At 37.1% G+C, this 23,402-nt stretch overlaps 1 protein-coding gene across 5 annotated transcripts in view; it reads right to left on the bottom strand.

Moving 5' to 3' along the window:
- The window catches only part of Aff2 (AF4/FMR2 family member 2), a 560,677-nt gene that overhangs the window by 127,354 nt on the left and 409,921 nt on the right, over window positions 1-23,402 (bottom strand). For all 5 annotated transcript variants that reach the window (XM_029565511.1, XM_017799178.2, XM_029565512.1 and 2 more), the window contains one exon: window positions 10,523-10,619. In XM_029565511.1, coding sequence (XP_029421371.1) covers window positions 10,523-10,619 — 97 coding nt within the window. The remainder of the gene's footprint in view (window positions 1-10,522; window positions 10,620-23,402) is intronic.

The raw sequence follows: 23,402 nt of genomic DNA, 5'->3' as shown, positions 1-23,402 counted from the left end.
CCAGGATGAGTAAGATAAGAATAGATGCTGTAGGCTAGGGTTTCAAGCCAGTGAAAAGCACACACAGTCAGAAGGAAAGATTAAGAGAACATGCCACTCAGTCTTGCACAGAACCTGGACTCCTGATTGTATTTCTGACTTTATACCCAAGGATCACAATCTTTAGGAAAAGGTCACTTATCATTGTATTTTTAGTTCCCTGGTACCTTGAAAGTACATAGAAATAAGTCTATGTTACACATAGTGGGGGCAGGAACAGAATTTCAACAGCAGAGATTAGGGGAAGTTTGTTCTAGGTTTAAAGAATCATGTCTTGTACAGGATAGCCACTTAATGAGCACTGCATAGAGAAAGTAGGTATCTGGGAAGTCCAAGAGGCTTGAATATTATATTCTGGATATGAGAGGGTGCCCCAAGGAACATGGACTCCACACTGCTGGAAATAGAAGACTGCAGAAGTTCTAGGCTCATGAATGTCTGAATCCATTCTACTATAGAACAGAATACTCTTACTGACACTGCAAAGTGGAGGGAATCTCACTGGTATTCCCAAAGAGAACTGTCCACCCCATTTGATGATAGAAGCTATCTTCCCTTTCTTACTCTTCTGGCAGCTACTGCCAAGCTTGATGCTTATGACCTGTCACCAGTCTATGATCCCTGTCTCCTTACTTTTCCATTCTTTCCCTAGTCTTATCCCACCTTATGCTCTTTAGCTACATAATTTTTAAGAGATTCCAATTTGGTCACATCTCTCTCTTTTTCATAATCTTGGGTGGGAGTATAGCCTAGTGCTGAGCATAAGCAAGTCTCCAAGTTCAACTCTGACAAGAAAAAGTCACAAAAAGGAATGTTTTCTAAGTTCCCTTTGCGTATCAGGAAATTACGTATCAACCTCATTTACGCTGCCGCTCAAGCCCTACTATGGCCATTGCTACTTGAACAGACACTGTGTGGCAGGTCCCACTTGTCTGTATGTAAGTTTCTTTAATATGACTTCTGTAGATTTTTTCTAGTGTCTGGCCCAAAGATTATGTAACAACAAGATTCAGAATTATGTGTCTTCCGTAAAGTTTGCTCCCTTAATAATGTCTCTTGTATCAGATAGAAAGTCCTTTCTAAAGGTCATTTGTCAACTGGTGATTTCATCTAAATGTAAAATTTTGGCTCATTGTAACTAAAGTAAAAATGTACTATGTTGAGAGAGAAAGCATGTTCTACCTATAAAATCACCTGTCAATACATATCATCCTCTATCTTGGTATGAGCTGAACCAGATCATTTTTTCCATTGGGGGACACTAAGTGGCACTTAGTCACTATTCTACTGGGATTTATGGATTTCAAAGCTCATTTTTCTTTCTTTTGACCAATTTGATTCCTTTTACCCCTGATGTTAGGGGAATCCAACTCAAAAAATCGTATGTGGTCTTTTGATGGGAGACAATTTTCTCCTCCTACCATATGAAACAAGGAAAAAATGGGCAGAATATTTGTAGTACACAACAGATACTCAATGATATGCATATTCCATAACAAACATGGACGCACATACTGCAGATGAAACAACTTTAACATTACCATTCTAGTGTGTTCAGTCTTTCTCTGTTCCGTGAGAGCGCATTACGCTCAGGGTAAAGAGGCTATATACATTTTTTAATCCATATGCCAACTATAGAGTGCATTGTACCTCAGTTTCTTTATTGGCAAAATTTGGCAACTGTAGTGAAAACTCTGTCATTTTCAGCTCTGGCACCCTATATTTTAATATAACAAGGACTATTACACATATACATATATGTGATGCAGGGCTAAATATGAAATCATTGTCTACTTACAGTAACAAAAGAGATATTCTAAAACCTCACATGTTGAATTTGTTGTATGAAATATAGACACTGTGGTACTATACATTTTGTTAAATTTTGCTTCTTTTCTATCTTCTGAGCACTTGCATCCTGAATGATTATTCTTAGATTACTAGTTAGCTGAAATTTGGACAGTTCTTCTATACACATACAATGTTTGCGCTCTTTTTTCTTGCTATAAATAGAATAGTAAATATGGCTGCCTAAGGATGAGATCAAATCTGTGTTCCATTCAGAACATGATCCATGGTGTTTAAAGCTTTTCTAGTGGCTTTTCTAGCAGATGATAAAAACTTGGCAGTCCTCAACCCCGAGGGAGCATGGGTAAAAGCATGCTTGACACTTGGTCCAAAACCTTAGTAGCTTTTTCAAAGCCAACATTCAATTTCAACATCTTATATTTTAATTTGGAAGTCTTCTAATGCCCAGCATTTACTGGAGATGTTCATATTTCTGTAATATATTCTAGAATTCTGATTAAAATGAAAGCTTGGAAACTTCCAATAAACTCAAGCCAACATGGTAAGCTTCCCAGAGCGTACTATTGACTCCAAGACACAACCTCCAGACTTTAGTCATGCATTAAGACTGAAATTGGAGAGGTAATAAAAGGATTTAAAGAAAATAACACAATTGAATCAAAAAGGGAGTAGGATGCGAGCAGAGAGATGAACACTTCTCTATGGCCATTTTCTTCGGCTCAGGGTCAGTAACAAGAGCTCCTTCCTTCTGACACTTCAATTCAAATGTGCATGTACTGATGATCTGTAGCTACTCAGAGGTGGCTGCTACTTGTCTAGCCATTGTCTTTACAGAGCAGGTGTGTGCTACGTGCTCTTTTTGGATGGAAACTCTGTGGTCATCTTGTCATACATGGCAGTTATCTATTCAGACATAAAAAAAACAATCGTACCTATTTTTGCTTCTGTTTGGATCTGGGGCAAGCACCTTATACATATTTAGTGTCTGATTTAAGTTTACTATGAAAGAAAAGTGTCCAGCTAAGCAAAAAGCCATTGGGTTTACAATAAAAATGACCATAGATGGATAATTCATAAAGCACAGTGGACATTAGCTAGCATTTGGTCACTACTGACCATGTGGCAAGCACAACATGCAGAAACACTGTTGCTTCTACACATCTTTGGATCCATTATACAGAGATTACAAGTCAAAATATTTGGTACTGAAAGTGGAAAACCTAATTACAATTGAAAATATTCAGCATGCAGATTTCAGAATAGTCACAGAGTTGCCAGAAGCAAATTAAAAATCGCATCATACAAGCCCTAAGTGGTTTCTTATTAATCTAGTCTCTATGCTAATACACCCAAATGGGAAACACAATCTTGGGAATATGAAGGCCAATGTTATTCTATTAACCTTATATGTTGCCCTATTTACTTATTTTTTAATGAATAAATTTAAATGCCCTCTCACTGTCTAATTGCTAGATAGTTTGAGTATGACAATGTATGGATTTTCTTCAGTTCCATTCTGTAACATTAGCAGCCCAAACTCTGTCATTTTGTGGGGGATTTCGACGAAAGGCAATGACAGATAAACTGTTTACATTAAAAGACTCTATTAAAGTTATTTTGCAGCCAGTTTCAACCTAATCCATCTGCTGTTTCTCTCGCTCTGACAGGCTGACCTCTCTTGCTGTGTGTGCTGTATTGATGTCATTACCGAAGAGGCCTTCCTCAACCTTTCTGCTGATAACAAAGTAAATGTAAATGTGGCGAAACCTTGGGGAGGTAACAACTTGTTCAGCATGATGAGAGAACTTTGGTCACAAAATAGGAATGATTACAGCAGGAAGGAGTATCTGTTGTCACAACTAATGTATTCCCTACAGCCTATCAGCTTCAAAAGAGCCAATGATAGCAGGAGTAAAATTTATTGTATCTTTTTCATTAGCCAATTTTCCACGTATAAACAGCCTTCCAGTTTAACTTGGTTAATGTGTTTTGAAAGTTCAATGTGCATCATAAGTAAAAGCAATTCATCCCAAACTAGCCAGAATGTTCAGATTTTCCACTGTTATGTAATATGTATGATTTGCAATTATTAAATAGCAAACTAGTCAAAAGGTGGCCCAGCAACAACAAAAAACTGGTTCAAATATAGAATCAAAATCAAGAATCAGGAGTGAAAAGGAAGCTTTTGTGTGTGATGTGGGTAAAAATCGACAGAGGAAATGAGAAATAAAATAAGCAGAAGGGAAGAGCTACGAAGATGATTTTTTTCTGTAAACGGAATATGTTTGAGGTACACCTCTGCCATCAGCTTTTCGTTGAAAGGTACACACAATCTCCACTAACATGCTTTGAATTGAACGCATATTTCAAAGGGCGCCAAGGTAATCCTTAGGCAGCTAAATGAATTTGGGTACATTGAAACGACTTATCATAATGTATGCAGACACAAGACACAAGACATTATAATGTCTTTCTTTGTCCTCAGAGAAAATGTGAATCTAGCTCTGCTCTTAAAACACTAACACAATGCTTGAAGCTTTATATAAGTTCTTTGGCTAAGTCCAGTCATTATTTGAACATTTTCAGTCTTATTAAAGGTTTTCTGAAGTTCTTATTGGGCTAAATGAATTCATCTATGTGTTTAGTGTAATTTATATTAATTAAAATATGGCATTGATATTAAACTTCCTTGAAGTCAATTTCTAGCAGAAAGAGAGAGAGAGAGAGAGAGAGAGAGAGAGAGAGAGAGAGAGCTGTATATTTCTAAAAATCTGTTGTCTATACTGCCAGTCAGAGAAAAGTTGGGGTGTGACAGATCCACATCTGTATCTGTGTAGGGTTCAGATAAGGGGCATCACCAAAGCATCCTGCCACCAGCGGTAACAGACTGTAAGCTTGGTGCTAGGTAAATCTTACATCGTGCTATCAGTGAAACATTCAGTAGATCTTTACTTGATCCTATGACTACATACTGGAGGGAGCCACTATGCATTTGAAAAGTCTTGGGAAGAGCTCAAATTTTGGAACATTTTAAAGTTTAAAGACAGCAATTTTAATAAGCCTGTCAATATAATTTCATTGTTAAAAAACAGTTGAGACTGATTAGGCTGCTTATATTGAAAGAGAAGCACAAGGTCTATATCTTTAGATCTGGTATTGAACTGCAAGCATAGCATCAATAACTGCTTCTCAGCTGTAAATGAAAATTGATTCCAGGTTTAACTCCTCATTTTCAGGGGTTTCTTTAATCCCAAGAAACATAAGAAGAAAAATTTGACAAAAGGGAAATAGAAGGCTCAGTCAGAAGAAGCAGGGCCACGAAAAAAATAAAACATAATACATCCTCACTCCCAAGCAACTTGTCCTCCTATACCCATCCACTACTTTACCGAACCCCAGTGGACTCATCACAGTCTCACTGCTTGCCCTGGATGACTGACTTGAAAATGGCAATTCAATAAGCTCTGCATGGGAAAGGACAGGGATGGAATTCTATCTGTATTTCTAACAACCCTAGATGACAAGTCACAACCATTCTATCGACATCACCTGTTCTTTTCCTTTTTAAATGAAATATTGCAACTTATATTTACATCAACAGAAAATATAAACTACTGTTTCTTACTCCAACAATGTCTGGGACTTGGTAAAGTCCAATATCAACTTTAAGTGGTTATTTCTGTCCCATTCAGAGTTAGCACCTCTGAGGTGAAATAATGTGAGTACAGCATTACAGAAGACTTTTTAAGCCTTTCTCCAGGGCAAAGCAGGTGTTCACTTTTTTAAAAAAAGAGACTATCTGAAATCAAAGTGTATAACTCGACTGTCCATCTATATCAGCCCTTTCAAGAAAAACTTTCAGAGATGTAATTTCCTGGAGAATTTGATACAGTGTCATTGGTGACCTAGCCTTTATTTCTGGAAACATTGGTTTAAAAGTTGTCAGGACTCGGGGGAGTTAAGGTCATTCACATCTGATGGATATCTTTGAATGCAAGTTAGGACATGCAATCTAGTTCTTGGTCAATCGTATGGACACGTATGCCATAAAGAAGAGCAATATTGATTTCCCGGTGTATCTAAAAGTGAGAACTTCCAGTTAACATTTAAAAGGGCTACAAGGGAACATAACCACTTACTTCTCGTGTGTACAGTTTTCCACATGCTTTCTCATACCTAGTCTTTGTTTGATTCTCACAATATTCTTATGACTTCTACAAAACTTTTTATCCTAGTTTACTGGTAGGAGATCCCAGTCTTCAGAATTTTAGTTAATTTGCCAAAATGTAATGTACCTAGTATGTGAGTAGAGGGATTTAAGTCCAGACTTCTCAATTCCAGAAACTATACTCTTAATAATTGCACTTTAAATTTCTCATGGCCAGGCACTCACACAACTTGTATGCATTAGGACAACACAGATAATTTTCATTCAAGTTTTCTACAAGCTGATTATTTTTCATGTACACAATTCAGCAGCTTTCTTTGTCTTCCCAATCTTTACAAGAAAAGAGAATGAGGCTAGAACTGGAATTTCAAAGAATACTAGACCTTTTGGATTGTTAGTAGTACCAGTAACAACGATGAACATAATCATGTAAACTGATGAGCACCTGCTAGATGCTAAGATTAGTGTCAAGTGCTTTGATCTGCATGGATTCACTTCTTTATCAAATGTACTGTGACCCACTGAGGTAGGTGCTATTATTGTCTGCATTTTATAAAAACTTAGATCTGCTGCCACTTTGAAAGTGACAGGACTAGGATTAAAACCCACATCTGTCCAACTACATGGATATCTCCACACTCATTCTTCGATATGGTCCCAGCACTGGTACAGCACCTTAGCAGGTGCTCATCAAAAAGTAAACTGCAGTAGGGATTTGTAGAAAGCACCTGTTGTTTTCTTCTTTTTTCTTTCTCTCTTTGTGCTGTGTTCATATGTACATTTGCATGTCTGTGGGCATATGTATATGTGTGTGAGTACATGTGGAGGCCCAAAGTTGACATCAAGTGCCTTCCTAGACAGCACTCCACTTTATGCATTGTTGCAGGGCGTTTTAATTGAACCCAGAGCTCACTGATTGACTAGATTAGCTACCCAACTTGTTCCAGGGATCCAATGTCTCTCCCTGCCAAGTGCTGAGATTACAGGTGGCTGCCATGTTTGCCTGGATTTTACAGGAGTACTGGGGGTTCAGACCCCTGTCCTTATGCTTGCATAGGAAGAGAGTTGGCCACTGTGCTATCTGCCTCAGTTCTGTAAACATAAGTATTTTACAAATATATTCAGGGTATCATCACTATCACTTCTTTATGGAAGATGTGATGCATTGTTCATCTTCATATGTACAGCTGAAATGCATTCCTTTTGAATTATTTATATTCCAAACTATGGAATAAGGACAATTAAGAAATGTACATATTCCCTCAACTTAGACACTGAATTTTCTCACATGAAACAGCAGATAAAGATTATGAATGAGATGATTTGGGGAGATCTCCAAAACATGAATGGCTTACTATTAGACTGTGTTGGCACGAATGCAGCTACTGAGCCCTGAGAAAGTTCCAACTGTAATATTGTCTCAAACCAATAGGGCACTCTGGCTCTGCAGGGCTATCACTTAATGGGCTGATACATTTGTCTATATACTTTCTTCCAATTAATCCTACCACAAATAGAAATGATCCTGTAATTCTCTCACCCAAATTGGAGACCACACTATCTCTATAGTTCATTATGAGCGTGAAAGAAAGTTCCCAAAAGAACTCCTGCACCTTGGACTGAACTTCCTGCAAGGCTCACCAACTGTTTATCACTCAGGAGACTGTGGAGAGTCTGGAATGTTGCAGATCCGGAGCCTATTCACAGATTATCTGGGGATATCATTAACTCCATAAATAGCCAAACATTGCCTACCTCTGTTTCTGAATTAACATTCTTGTGACTAATAAAACGTATTACTTTTGCAGACCACCAGTGTAATGACACATACCTTTAATCCCAGCACTTGGGAAGCAGAGGCAGGTGGATTTCTATGAGTTTGAGGCCAGCCTTATCTATATAGTGCGATAATATTGCAAAAAAATAAGAGATCATTCAGTGGTTAAGAGCACTTGCTGATCTTTCAGAGGACCCAAGTCAAGTCAGCTCCTAGTACCCAAATTGGGAGGCTAACAATCAACCACCTACAACTCTAGCTCCAGGGACTCTAACACTCTTCTGGCTTCTGTAAGCATCTGCACGCATGTGCACAAACACATATACAGACACACACATAAATCAAAAAAAAAAAAAAAAAAAAAAAAAAAGTAAGGCAACTGTTACCACAGTGGAACATAGAATTTGGGGTAACCTGAATCTGTGTTCCCAGGCCATGTTCACTCATATGTGGCTCCAGAATAATCTCTTATTCCCCTTTGAGTTGAGAGTTATAATTTTGTGTTGACATGAGGTAAGAATGAAATAATACCTAGCTGGTTTCTGGTAAAAAGCAAGGATGACTCAAAAAAAAAAAAAAAACAAAAAACAGTGTTTTCATTATTATTCCTCATCTTGATGTTGCTGGAGGGAGAATGTTCCTGAAAATGAGGTAAAGGAATTTATTTTACTTATTGTATACATGATTATATACATGGCCCTATGTTATCTGGATGAAAGCAATTTCTTCTGCTTCCTTAATAAGCCAAACATCAAATTACCATAGGTCCCAGAGAATTCACTTCTTGGTCCATGCTAAAATTGGAGCCAAAATTTATGCCCATAAAAATACTTGTATTCAGTTGTTCACAGTGGTACTAAAAATAGTAGCCAAAAGGCAGAAACAATTGAAAACTACATCAACAGATGCAACTAAGTGTGGTTTATCCATACAATAGAATATTATTCATCCATAAAATTGAATGGAATGTTAATATATTTTACAATCTGAAATAGCTGGAAAAACAAACCACATGGTAAACATGATTCCATTATATAAAACAGGCACATCCATGAAGACAAAAAAAGTATATTAGTGATCAAAAATTATATTAGGGGCTAGTGGAAATGAGGATGAGGAGAAATCTCTCCCTACGTATAGTGTGTCCATTTGGAATGCTAACAATGCTTAGCTTTGCAATGTACTGAATATCACTGAACTATGAATTTCTAAATAGTGACTTTTATGTTATGTAAAGTTTACTATTATAAAAAAGAAAACAACTTTAACTCATATAGCCTTGGAAAAGAATGCTATGATTCTTAAACCTAGAGTTCACTAAATGCTTTCGCCATTACTACAGGACTACTACCACCTTATGGGTCTCTTGTAACCTTGTGACCATTTTCTGTTTCCTAGAGTCAGCTATATTAATTTGCTTTATGCAAGCATCACTATTTCAAACTTTCTACGAAACGTGAGAACTCAAGCCTCGTGGAAGTCATGGCTGATGTAAAGTCAGCTGGTAATTAACATTTCCAGCTCGTCAGTCCTGAGGATCCAGGGATATCAGTGATTTGCATAATGTCGGCAAAGTAATCTAAAAAACCCAGGTGATTTGGGTCAACAGATCTGATGCCACTTCTTAACATAAATCTGGAAAATAACCCTGTGTGTTAAAAAGCAGATTGTCTTTATATATTCATATAGAGAGGAAATCAATGTGCAAAATTTATTTTCAGTTATTGTTACATTCTGCTTTAAACACTTCCATTAAAATTTAAGGTTGCAGCTGTCAAAATCAATGATCTAGATTTTTTGCTTTGTTTTTATTTTATTTACAAATGTGATGCTCTTTTTATTGGCATATTTAATGCAGAAAGCAGAATTGACAGACACTGGAAATGAAGTGTGTGTTTCACATTTGTTACAAGGCCGACAATACCAGTAGGAGAGGAACTGCTTGTATATGTTAAATGTGTAGGAGTCACCTTCAAGGAAACATTGTGAGTTTGCCTTAGGCTACATCAATGTAGTTGGCACTCACCTTGTGATTGCAATTGATAGACGACCATACTTACACACAAGCAAGATCTACATATCATAGAAAATCCTTCTGTAGTCCTTATGTGATGGTATATATAACCAGAAGAACCCCACATTGACAGTTTGGATTTTTAAAGTCAAGAAATTCGGGATCATTCAAAGATAAAAGGATATGTTTTTGCCCTCTCATTTGGTGAGAAAGTACTAGAAATATTTAAAATGTAGAAGAGAAGACAGGGGCAACAGACAGTATTGCTAAGTGCATTTAAGGTTAAGAAAGAGCACAATAAGATTGTGGGATTTATTCTCAGCTATACTTGGAAGTGATGCATCTGGGAAAGGTGAATGGAGCAGTCATATTTCTACCTAAATGAAAGGCTGTGCCTCTGAGCTTCACATGGAGTCACCGACGAACCATGGCATTCCATACAAAGAGATGGAAAGACAACCTCTTTTGTTTATTGATAAGCAGAATGTGTGTACACAAAATAGAGAAGGTGAAAGGTAGTAAAATCAGTTTTAAAGAGCTCAGCGAAAATAGCACCTGATTTGACCTGCTGTGAAACACTGTCCACCTTTGCTTCTTTTCGTCCCTCCAAAGCCCAGAAATAAAACAAGGAGGAAGGTTGTGTTTATGAAAGCTATTCTATTTCATTGTGTTCTCCCTCCTTCAGACCCAGCACAAATCTGTAAGCTCCTCCTACCTGATAGAGCTCAGTGGCTGTGCACTGAGTGGTCAAGGTCTTCACAGGCTCAAGGTCATCTTCATCACTGCTCAACTTCAGGTCATCTTCAAGCATCCTGAAAGAAATCGGAGTGGCCTTCATGTTAGAAAGCATCTTGTCAAACTCAACCTCACATCTGTCTTGCAATGGGAATACGATGCTTGTGCTACAATCTGTGCAATTCTGCCAAAACGTACAGAAAGAACCAAGATTCATTCAGCTAATTAGATATTTAAGCTCTTATATTTATGTCATACTCTATGTATATCTCCTTTCTCTACCTTCCCCTAAATCAGGGCGGGGGAGACAACTTCAGCATCTAAAGAGGTGACTGGAGTCTACATATTTTGACGATGAAAATACAGTAAATATACTGATCAATCACTATGTAGGAGGGCAGGGGCATGGGACTACGTATCTTCAGGACAAGGTTATTTGACTCTCCCAGACAAGAAGAGAGGAATGGTAACAGTGGCTGGTTTCTCTGGAGCTGTTAGTGTTGCCTGCTGGTGCTCTCTGCATGACAGAGGTCGAGTCAACTTTCAGGGCCTCTCAGTATCCTCTGCTGCTGGCTTCTCAGTGGCCACAAAAGAGCTGGCTGAGAAATGGCTAGTCATTAACCTTCTGATATATGACACATCTCGTCCTGTAAAATTTGATCCAAGAGATATGGACTCTTCATGTGTATAAGAAATCTTTCTTTCATAAGGCAAGGTACCTGAAAAATATGACAGGTCTAGATTTTGGTGATGAATTAGCACTTTCAAAATTGTTTATTGGGCACACAAAGCACACAGTTTTTGACAGGAGTATTAATTCCAATGTCATCTGTTTCCACTACCTTCAAGCTTGAGCTAGAGTAGGAAGAGAGCCTTATTATCTTAAAGTTCCAGGTGCACAGCCTTCAAAGATCAATTTGTCTTCATATTTTAATTTATTAAATACAACTTTAGACCTCATCATGAGGATTAATTTAGGGTAACTATCAGCCTCTCTGAACCAGTTCCTAAATCCCAAGTGTGTTCCTTAGATCAGCATCAAACTCAGCTCTGAAGCCAAATTCTATTCCTCAACTCTGGAAATGATACTACCTGCCTTCCCATGGCTCATTCAGACCCCCAGTCCTATACAGAAGCTTTCTATGGAAAACTGTCTGAAAAAGAATGTCTCTTTCCGCTGTCAGCTTCCCAGCTGTGGCTGAATCACAGCGCACATTTCCACAATGTCCCTCATTTCCAGTCCCTAACACCCACGTGGGTAATGAACCCAATTGATTCACTTCACTCTTCTTTACAACATCTTTCCAGGAAGGATAGAGCCTACCAACTTTATTTTGTAGACCAGGAAGGAAAGGATAAGAGAGACGAGCTACTTTACTAAGGTCACAAAGCTAGTTACTACAACATCAATCTAAAATTCCATTTCTGGATTCCCATTTGTGTCCTTTATCTATAAGAAAGAAGACAGAAGTGAAAATGAATCTTCTGACTTGATTTAAGGGAAAACGTTATTTTAGAGGTCCATGATGTGTTCATTGAGGTCGAAAAACCAAAGACTGATACAAAGGACGATTGATAACAAGGACAGCTGCTAGAGTTGGTTTCAAATAAATTAAACTGGCAGGATTTATGACTGTCCTTCAAGAGAATAATGGATGTTTTGAAGACCTTAGAGAAAAAAATATGTGTCTTTGTGTTTCCATTGAAGTTTCTGGTTTGTGACTCTTAACAAAAGTTCTTAACAGAACATCATAGGAAAAGAAGACTTCCATCATTCTTATAAGCTATGGAACAAATATTTTTAAACTACCCATGCTTCTCTTTATAAAACAATTTGCTCTGTGTGTGTGCATGTGTGCATGGGTGCACACACATGGAACAAATTTATCTGTAACTATATGTCTAAATGATCAGCAAGATAGTGAGAGATTGAACCATGTATAGCAGTAAATTTTCTGTGTCAAAGTGTTGCACTTTTTTTGACACAGGGACTACTTTGTAGCCCAAGCTGTCCTGGAACTAGTTATATAGACCACAGTGGCATCAGTATCACAGACAACCTCCTGTCTCTGTCTCCAGAGTGCTGGGAATAAAGGCGTACACAACCATGCCCCATGCAAGAGTTACATATTCGATCAGAAGCACAAAATTTAACACTCGCGATGATCCTATGGAGGAGGTCTGTTGTTCACCCTACTTTCTAGATGAGAATTCTGAGGTTTACAGATGTTTCAAAACTTGCTTATGATCACACAAGTAGAAGACATGGGAGCAAACATGGAATCCAAACCATCTACAGCCAGAAATTAAAAGTTCATGTTTTCCTAGGGGATACAAATGATAAACAATGATTGCATGACATAAATCAACAACAACAAAAATGAACCCACAAACTACATTAACCTGGAGTGAACACAGGTCAGTCATAATCTGTGATATCTCTGCTACATAATTTATGATCTATGAGGCTCGTGTATGTTCCTCATCTCTTCAATGGACTGATACTTTGGTTGTGGGAAATGGCAACAACAAGAGCCAACAAACTACTTCATGAAAGTGTAAAATGTATGCTAGCAGTCATTAGTTTGGAAAGATATCACCTTGATTGGGATAAAAAAAAAGGACACTACTAATGCTATTAAGTAATCACAAAGGAAATTCTCCACTCACCTGTGTTCTTATTGTTTTAATTTGATGAGTAATCTTAAGATAAACAGTGACGGTTCAGGAAATGTCTAGTAACATTTCAAGTTTGAATCCAGACATTGGCTCATGGTCTTTAGGTTACTTTCCTTTAGCTAGGAAGAACACATCTGCAGCTGGAGAATGGAAGCCCAAATTCAACTTATTTTACTTCATTGTCAACTATCTATCTGCAAATTAAATTCTCTCCAATTTATAATCTGGAAAAAAAGTCAGTAACTATACAGAACTATGGACATTACCAGTCCCAAGCAACACGACTGATATAGGATTACTTGTTATTAAAGGATAATTCAATGCATATATTCAGATCCAATAAACAAAAGGAAGTAACTAGGAAGGTAAAATCAATCTAGTCATCTATGGAGGTCCTTCCCTGACCTATTAAACTTTATTATTGAATATACATGTACTTGTTTGGGTTTTCATCCTTTGCTAATGCTGAACATTACTCTAGGGAATGTGTAGGCTTATGAAATATTTTGGATTTAATTATTATAACAGTACCATTAAGATCCAGTGCAGTTAAGTTTGTCTCAGCAGAAAATGGTAATCTCCTTTCATGAGGTTATAATTCCATACACAAATTCATCACATATTGGCTATCTCAAAATGTAAAAAGCAAGCTCATATAAATGTATGTCTGCCTGTGTAATCTTAAAACAATTGTCTTTTCACTTTTTAATTAGATGAAAAAAGTTAAATGGGCATCCTAAGTGATTTCAGATGTTTGTTTAGGGTCTAATTGTGTCAAAACATTCTGTTGTTATAATACTAAGAAGCAGAAAAGTCCATAAAAGTTTGCTTAAAGTCCAAGTCCTTGCCACACAGAGCTGATCCTATCAAAGCTCCTATAATAAAACTTAGGGCAGATGAGAACCAAAAGACTGAAGAGATGCTGAAGAGAGGAATCAGAATTTTGCCAGGATCTTCTCCATCCTTGCTTCTTAGAGCCTCAAGCAGAACTTGGTGGCCTCCATAAGTTCTTTTCACTATAACATTCTCAAACAATAGAATGTGAAAAGTCCCATAGGAGATGTAAACATTAAGTTATAATATCGCTCTACATAAACTTTGTTCATTTATGTACCAGTATCCATAGACTTTTTTATGGGAGGAGCAAAGGTTGTTACAGAGGATTATATGAAAATAAAACCTTGTTGGAGGCAGCATGGGTTTGAGAGGAAATGTTGTGATTCACTGCGTCACTTAGTCACCCACTGGAAATATCTACACCATCCTTACTATAAAAACCTTTGTCTTATGGGTACCTGCTGATACTATTCTGCTCAGAGTTCTGTACATTGCTACACCTTCTATCTGGTTGCCTTGGTGGGCAGGAGTGTTGGGCTCTTTCACACAGGTTTTAGAATCAGTTAAAGTTAAGAACCATAACCACTGTCCATCCAACTATTTGGGAGTCTTCTGATTACTAACTTAAATTGTCATTGTCATCCTGAGTACCTAGAGTTGATGGCAATCAGAGTAAGTTCTTGATAGCATCAGTTGCATCACATAGCTGGGCTCAGCAATAATAGCAGAGTCCAAGGAGTCAAGAGATGTGTGAGGACTTATGCCTTCTCATCAGTCTTACTGTGAACCATCTTCTAGAATAGTAATTTGACTCTTTCTTTCTCCATTCCTTAAGGGACTTTCCCTCTTAACAAAGCAAGCTGAAAGAAGTGAAATAGAAACAGTTTTGAATTACTTAGAAGTGAACAATACCTTCCCCAAAGTATAGTTCTTCAGGCTTTTCCCCACAGCTCATGAGATGCTGCACCTAATTTCTAAAGTTTTTAGCTTAAAAGTTTCTAATTCAATGATTACCTCACTGCGAATCCTGGGTAATCTCAGCCTGAAGGCCATGGAAACAGAAATCAGCATAAAAATTCTATAAGGATCTCCAAGCTCTATGAAGTAGGAAATATGGCCAAGTGCATCATAGTAGACACACAAGCTGCATCTGATTCAGACCCTGAACTTATCACAGACATGAAGACCAGGGAAGGAATGTTTTTCATAACTGACATCGTACTATAGATTACAGAAAATAGGAATTTGCAAATATTATTTTGTTCTCTTAGCATGAGAACAAAGAGATTTCTCTTAGGGACCATCCAGGTCAGTCCTATCTATGTTTCTGCAGCGTCCATGAATCAAGGGCAAGTTTTTAAATTGTTGAGGGAAAAAAGAATAGCATTCCATAATAAAGAAACATTATTCAGAAATCAGATATCAGTTTTCATAAGTGAAGTGTATTGAAACACAACCATCTCCATTCATTATGCATTGGTTCTAGTTCTTTGCATGCAACAATAATCAGGCTGAGTAGTTGCAACAGAGATGATCTCAAGCAATATGTACTATTTGATACTTTCTTAAAAAAAAAAGTTTTCTGGTCCTCTATGTTAAGCCAATGATTTCCCAATTTTTAAGCTCAAAACCATATCAATGTCAGATGAATTATTACAAGGAATACCAAATAAAAATAGATTAAAGTGCCAGGTATCAGTGGAAAATAGTATGGAACCAATTCACTTAGTAAAATCTCATTTGCGGACATAAGTTTAGATTCATAGATATTGCATAGGATTTAACCAGAGAACCTGAACATTTTACTTAAATTCTCTGCACTTCTGTGTAATTGGAAGTACAAAAATAAATATCAGAGATTTAGTTAACCTTATGAGTGTTGAGTACCTGAAAACCAGTAGGAGAAGAATGGCCAACCTTTTCTAGGCACAGATGAGGCATGTATGAGCTTTATTTCTGTACTGTGTACACAAGTCAAGGCTGGTAGTATGAACACTGACATACAGGACTGCTGACATGTACTAAAATGCCACTTTATGAACCGTGGACTTCCTTATAACTAATCACATAAATTAAGTAAAAATTAAATTTTTCTTATTGTAAGAGGGAAGCTAAACCAATGAACTCTCAACAGTATGGTACTCTAATCAGACCTGCATAATGAAAAAACAAGTCAATTTCGATGGAGGAAATTTTACAAGATCCCAACTCACGATGAAGCGCTACAGGCAACTGATAAATTCTGAGGGAGCGGCAATTAGTTATGTCTAGGGACCAGCTCCCTGAGAGGGTTATCTAATCCAAAGTGGGCAGTGCTAAACACAGGTACACATGAGCACCATTAAATGGAGTCAGTTATACATATATATATATATATATATATATATATGTATGTGTGTGTGTGTGTGTGCGCGCGCGTGTGTGTGTTTATGTGTGTGTGTATGTTTGTGTTTGTGACTGAATATGTAGCAATAACGATGAAAGAAGAGAATAAGACATTGAGAGGGAATAGGGGAAACATGAGAGGAGTTGGAGGGCAACTTGGAGTATACAGTACAAATGTATAAAATTCTCTAAAAAATTAGAATTTTCTGCTGTGTATTCACTATTTTGAATTTGATTTTCATTTCATTGCTATCTTTCTTTGTGTTGCATAATTTTCTACCAAGATATTCAAGCTGTTATGCAAATTAAAAACTATTCAATAGAATTCTGGTTTTCAAGATGTTTCAAGGGTCTCTCTCTAGCTCATTCTCTCCTCTTACTCCTCCTGTTCCTCCTTCTCTTCCTCTCCTTCTCCATCTACCCCTTTTCTCTGAGAAAACATCTAAAAGGAACATAGATGAAAAAAAAAAACACTCTAGGAAAGAGAAGTAATCTTTTTTCTTTAACAAATGAACAAACATCCCAAACAGGGTTCCAATAACAGATGTCCTTTTCTTCAGTAGGACAAACAAGTCAACTAGAATCAATTTCCTTTGAGACATTATAAGCAACGTAAAATTTTATCCAAGTGACATAATAGAGATTGATTCATACATTTAATGAACCTGATACTTTTAGATGAGTTTGCTAGAAGCAAAGAATATAGATTGACTAGGAGAATAAGTCAGTAAGGAAAGCAGTTAGACCAGTGTTATAGTAGAACAGGTAACAGACAGTAGTAGTTTAGAACAGGACACAGTGAAGATAACAGGGCAGCTTTACCAACTATTTCGCAATTGGAACCAACAGAATTTGACAAGTAATGATCCTGACATGTAAAAGCATCTTAGCTACTCTAAGGACAGTGACTATATATTAAGAATTCTGCCAAATGACAAAGCATTTCATAATGCCAGGCTGCCCTTCTTATTTGAATATTTAATGTCTCGTTCTTTCTTCCTTTTTCACTTTTTATTTGTGACGCAAGGTTTCAGGGTTTCATATCCTCAAGGAAGGCTGGACTGGAGCTCATGGCAATCCTCCGGCCTCAGCCTCCCAAGTGCTAGGATCATAGATGTTAGCCACCATTCCTGGCAACACTTTAGTGGGCTCAGGTAGTTGTTCTAGGAGCTTTGCTTCCAGGCACTTTAGTGTTAATACTATTCACCTTTCTCTTTGGAAACAGACCCTGGTAGCTCTATTTTCAATTGGAAAGGCAAAATTCAAGCCAAGAAGACTTCATTTGGGGTTTTCTTTCTTAGCTTTCCTTAAGTTTCTTAGAACTCCCATACCGATTATAGAGAAACTTCTTTGGATACCTCTGAAATACCTCATGATCAGAAGCTCCTTCTTCCCTCATCTCTGTGTAGCAGCTCCTAATTGTTAAAGGATTAGGTAAAGAGCACTTCTGTGGAGCTGATCCATTAATCGCCGTCTGAGAATCTCCTCAAAACAATTGAAGTATCAAGTTGCTGTTAAGGACACTACAACTTCATGTCTGCTTAAAGCTGCTTTTCCTTAAACTCATCGGGGCAAGGACCAATTCTTTAGCCATTTTTTTTGCATTCACAGCCACTGATAACAGAGCACTTTAACTTGAAATACTTCAAACTATATTTCAAACTCAGTTGCAGAGAAAGGTTGTCAAGAAGAGCTGTTTACCTGCATCAACATAGCAGATAGGATTTCTTTCATGCTGATGCATAAAGAATTCACATTTCATTTCAGATTGCTTAAGCAAAATATTCAAACTTGACAATTTAGGTTCAACTAAGTGTTGACAGCAATGTTGCTCAGTTGTTTATGAAAATTCCACTTGATTTGTATGCTCAGCTCTTTCTGATGGCAAAAAATACTGACTCTACACTTCAGAACAGAAGGTAGTAGATTGCCTCATAACGCATATCGACAATGTTTCAATGCCACGCAGTCCTGACACTGGCATACATAAAACACACGGCAAGTTGAAGACCAAGGCCTGGCTGAGTTGACTGGTAAAATGACAAAGAATTCATTTGTATTTAGACCATTAAATACTTACATGATGAAAGATAGGAGGACTTGCCAAGTTGCCTGTTCTTTATGGGTTCTCGATTCTGCATACCAAAGAGGGGTGCACCACAATCAACAGAGCTCAAAGAAGACTGCAGAGTGAGTTACAGGATATTCTGTACCTCAGCCCTGCTGGACTTGAGCTCAGCAGATTTATATGCTGCAGTTCTGTTCTTCAAGGACAGGACAGGCTTGGTACCACTGGAGAATCTGGGAAACAATAGGAAAACTGTCTCCTGACAGTCTCCTGGAGAAGATAGAAAGGCACATGGGAGATGGGAGATGGCCCTGAAGCGTTTATCATGAGCTGTCCGTTCTTTCTATGCAGGGAGGATCACTAGGTGTTCCAGTGAGACTCAGATTAGCTGCAGCTCAAATTGCTGACTATATGGCCTATTTGTATGCCTGTAATCTTCATGGTGGCATGGTAGACATGTTTCCTACATCACCAACATTCTCCTCAGTTGGTAACTACTCCTTACAGGGCCTCTTTTGCAAATTCCAGCTCCCCAAAGAATATATTCATCTACAAATGTCTCAGGGCAAATATGCTGCCCACATTTAAGTTCTAGCAAGGGCTGGAAATGTCATTACAATAAATAAAACGTCGGCTAATACACTTCCTACTCGGCTAAGGGTGATACATGGGAACTAGGCTGGTCATAGTTTGTCACACAATACCCTTTCAAATTCAATGGCATACATCAACAACAATTAGCCAATGTCCCATGAACTTGAAGATTAGTAACTTAACCTTTTGCAAAACTATTTCACTACTACTGCAGCTTCTGAACACAGTGAAGAGTTCAATGCAAAATGAGCTTTGTCTGAGTCAGTTAGGCCCCGGTTCACACTCTTACTCAACATTTCACATTGGATCAAATCCCTTGAACTCTTGAGTGCCTCAGTGAAGTATGGTATAGCATTGTTGTAGCTATTAATGGGCTTTCAACTTCTCCATCACAAAAGAAGAACCTAATCTTAATCATTTGTTTTAATCATTGGCTCACAATAAGTCAGTCAATAAATCACCCTGAACACATCACATATAATTCTATAAGAAACACAAAAGTTTAGAAAAAAGTGTTTTGTTAAAATAAAATCTGAATGAAGGAGAAGATTTGTACCTTTACCACAGATATCTGTTGCATGTTAGAAAGAGAAGTAAATATTAATACAAAAAATCATTATTAGTATTATTTTGTCCACTCTTTTGCTTCTAGAAAGTGTAAGTCTACATAAAATTTAACTAAATTATGTATAATAAAATACACTAAATCTCACCTACCCATGGCTCATGGGGTGCAAAGGTTGTAAGAGACAAGGTTGGTGCATGAACATAAGGAAACAGAGGCTCTCAGGCCTCTGGGAACATGCTCATAAACTTACAACAATCATGACAATATAGACAAGACCCATATCAACTCAGTCAGAAAAAATTCCAGCACAGAATGGGAAAATGGGCATAGGGTCCCAACCTTAGTCAATGAACTATTGGCAACTGATTACTGTAGATTGTGGGAGAACAGATCTTCTTTATATATTTTTTTCCTGTTGTGATTGCATATATTTGTTTATTTAAGATGTCGATATTTATATTATAGTAAGGTAAACAGTTAAAAAAGCTCTCCATTACACACTTAAGTTTTTTGTAATAATATTAAGAAAATGATAACATTATGAAAGTAGATCTTCTTTAAGGGAGACCAAACTCCAGTGGATGAAATTGCATGGAGGAACATCTGTAGACAAATGCTGGACCAGCTAGGACTTAACATACATGACAGAATACCTGAAATCTGGTGAGGGGAAGGGCAATGCGGAAGAGAAGGGAGTGGTCTAAATTTGATTAAGATATATTATATGAAATGCACAAAAACTCTATAAAGTAAAAAAATTAAATTTAGGTAAGATCTGATTACAGACCTTTGGCAAATAATAATGATAATAATGATAATAATAATAATAATAAACCAGAATCCAGAATATAAAGAGTTTGATAACATCTATTTTCATGACATATCACATCATCAACAAACAAGCCGAAAACTACATGGTCACATTAAGAGATACCAAAATATATCAAATAAAGTTCCACATTTATTCCTGATCCCGTCATTTAGAAAAATGAGAGCAAGAAGGATATTTCCATTCTAGATAAGGAATCTGTAACAGTAAGCTGGATAGAAAGATAGGTTTTTATTATGTGCGTAAAGTTAGATCAATGCTTGAATGTATATTTTGCATCAGAATTGGAAGCAGATGACTATTTCAAGTGTTTTGAAAAAATCTGTGTAACGCTGAGTCATTGGCTATACAGGAAGAACACAGACTAATATTGTCCAATGGCACTATTTTTTCTAATAGTTATACCAGTTTAAACAGTTCTGAGACACCGCATATTGCTTCTACGAAGAATTACTTCTATGTAAGTTAAGACAAAATTATAAACTAACATGAAAAGCCTCAGTTTCCATTTCCATGTTTGAAAAACCTCACTGCTCTATCGACGTCATGATTCTCCACAAGATTTATACATACAGAGACGCTGGATAACGCGACTGAAAATGTGATTGCATTGTTTTAACAAAGAAAGAATTGTTTTACAAGGGGCTCCACAATGTCTGAGCATATATTTTCCCTAAGTAACAGTCTGAGACATTCCCCCAGAGAATTCACCATTTATGCTGATGCACTTGGCTGCAAGGCCAGTGCTGTGCACACTCCAATACAGAAGAATTGTCTCAACATTTTGAGTAATGGGACTGAAATAATTTAATGGCTCCTTCTGTGCATGTTAAATGAGTTGCATAATATATTAAGGTTTTGCAAAAAAAAAAAAAAAAAAAAAAAAAAAAAAAAAAAAAAAAACAACGAAACAAAACTTGTTTATACTATAAATTGTAGTTCATGATGCAATCGCGCTGATGTGGAAAGCAGCCATGTTGTGTCATTCTGGTCATCTCTCTCCAAATTTTAACTCAGTGCATACTAATTTTCTATGACTCATCAACATAACATAGTTTTTCTTAACATAGTAATCCTACTAAGCCACTTGCAGGGTTATCATCTGAACACTGCCACCGAGCCTTAAAGAAGATCTAGATCAGGTGATTTCTGAGAGAGGGGCATTTTCAAGATAAAGGATGTCTTACTACAGGGAAGTGAAAAATTGGTACAAACTGTAGTGTTAATAGGTTGACAGGTTCTGGCTGTCTAACTCTGACTCAGGTACTTAACGATCAAGGACTTTAGGAAATGCAATTCTCTAAAGAGTAGCAATATGTAAAGGAAAGGGGTGGAGCTCAGAGCTAAGTGGATTTGGGTTTTAGATCAGGTTTTAACATTTACCAGCTTAGCAAATGTAGGGAAAATAATTGACTTCTTTCAGCAACCATTTTTTGTTTCTAAAATGAGGGTGTTGATAAGTATGTACTTTTCAGGGATGTTGAAGAGTGTAAATGAGATAATATGTGAAAAGAAGAGTTTATCATGAGTGTTTAATGAATGCTGCTACTTCCACAATTTTTGTGATTAGGGCAAATTTGGCATTATTGCAGAGAAAACTACCAGATTTCTGAACAAAGAAAGCAGTTTAAGCAACAACAGGTAACTATCAGAATAGCATTTACATATGGTAGATAAAAATCTTATGAAACTGTGGACTCATTCTTTCCTGATTTAACTTCAGGTAAGGTGTCAGTTCTGAATACTACTACAATACTTACTATTTGATCTAGTTACCTTTACTCTAACATTCTTGATAAAAAGGTAGCTGTCTAGATAAAGAAGCACAGAAAAATATAAGTGTATAAGCACAGAAAATGGAATATCATAATACTAGGTAATAGCTGTCATCTAATACCTAGAACTGTAAAATCAATTCAGAATGCAAGTATAGTCACTCCAACGAAATTTGCTTTAGTGATTCTAGGAACAACACAGTCATGAAATCAAAGATCTTTAAACCTTTCATGTCATAAAATAATCACTTGTGTAATTATTATTTGAAGGTTTAGACCTTGCTTCTATATCACAATAAATCACCATCAGTCAGCTAGCTAAGTATAACTTACTGACATAAGCTTAATGTTTCCTGGATATGCACGTTTCTATTGACTCTGTTGAAGAAATCTGGAAAGTAATTCTTGCATATTCTGTTATCAGTGTAGGAAACTCAGACTGAGAAAATGCAAGAAGACAAGACATAGATAAGAGAAAATGTCTATAACTAATTTATCCAATAAGGATCTAAACTGTGGAACATGTAAATACCCTTGAAAATTCAATAATCAAATGATAGATACTCAATTAAATAATGATCAAAAGACATGAATAGACAAATATTTTCTCCCAGAGGGTGGCATTAAAACCGGGTGTTTGCAGGCCCCTTAAATTCCTATGTTGAAGTCCTAAAGCCCAATGTAATTTTTTTTAAGATGGGGCCTTCAAAAGCTAATAATTAGATAATGAGGGTTCCTTCATCAGAGGTTTATGAACTAGGGTTCTCAGAAAATAAAGCCACACCTATGTTAAAAACTCTACAAGACTGATTGATTGATTGATTGATTGATTGATTGATTGATTGACTGACTGATTTATTGATTAGATCTCTGTTATCATTGAGAGTTGAAATATTAAGATCCAGAGCAAAAATTTACTCAGCTATCTTTAGTCCCCTTCATAGCTACTTTTTGCCTACCTGGTGCTGTGATAAAAAAACATGACCGAGCACAGCTCTCCGCGCCGGGACTCCCAAAGCCACATTCACCCTTCCATCCCTCCCGACTTTCTATACTCCTAGTTTGGGACCTGCGCCATTCCTAGTCTTGGAGCCCCAGACACCTGGGGAACCAATACTGCTTCCT

This window comes from Nannospalax galili, unplaced genomic scaffold (assembly GCF_000622305.1).
Source record: "Nannospalax galili isolate Female #2095 unplaced genomic scaffold, S.galili_v1.0 scaffold198, whole genome shotgun sequence".
Taxonomy (NCBI): Eukaryota; Metazoa; Chordata; class Mammalia; order Rodentia; family Spalacidae; genus Nannospalax; species Nannospalax galili.
Note: the sequence above shows the minus strand (reverse complement) of the source record. Positions and strands in the feature narration are given on the sequence as shown.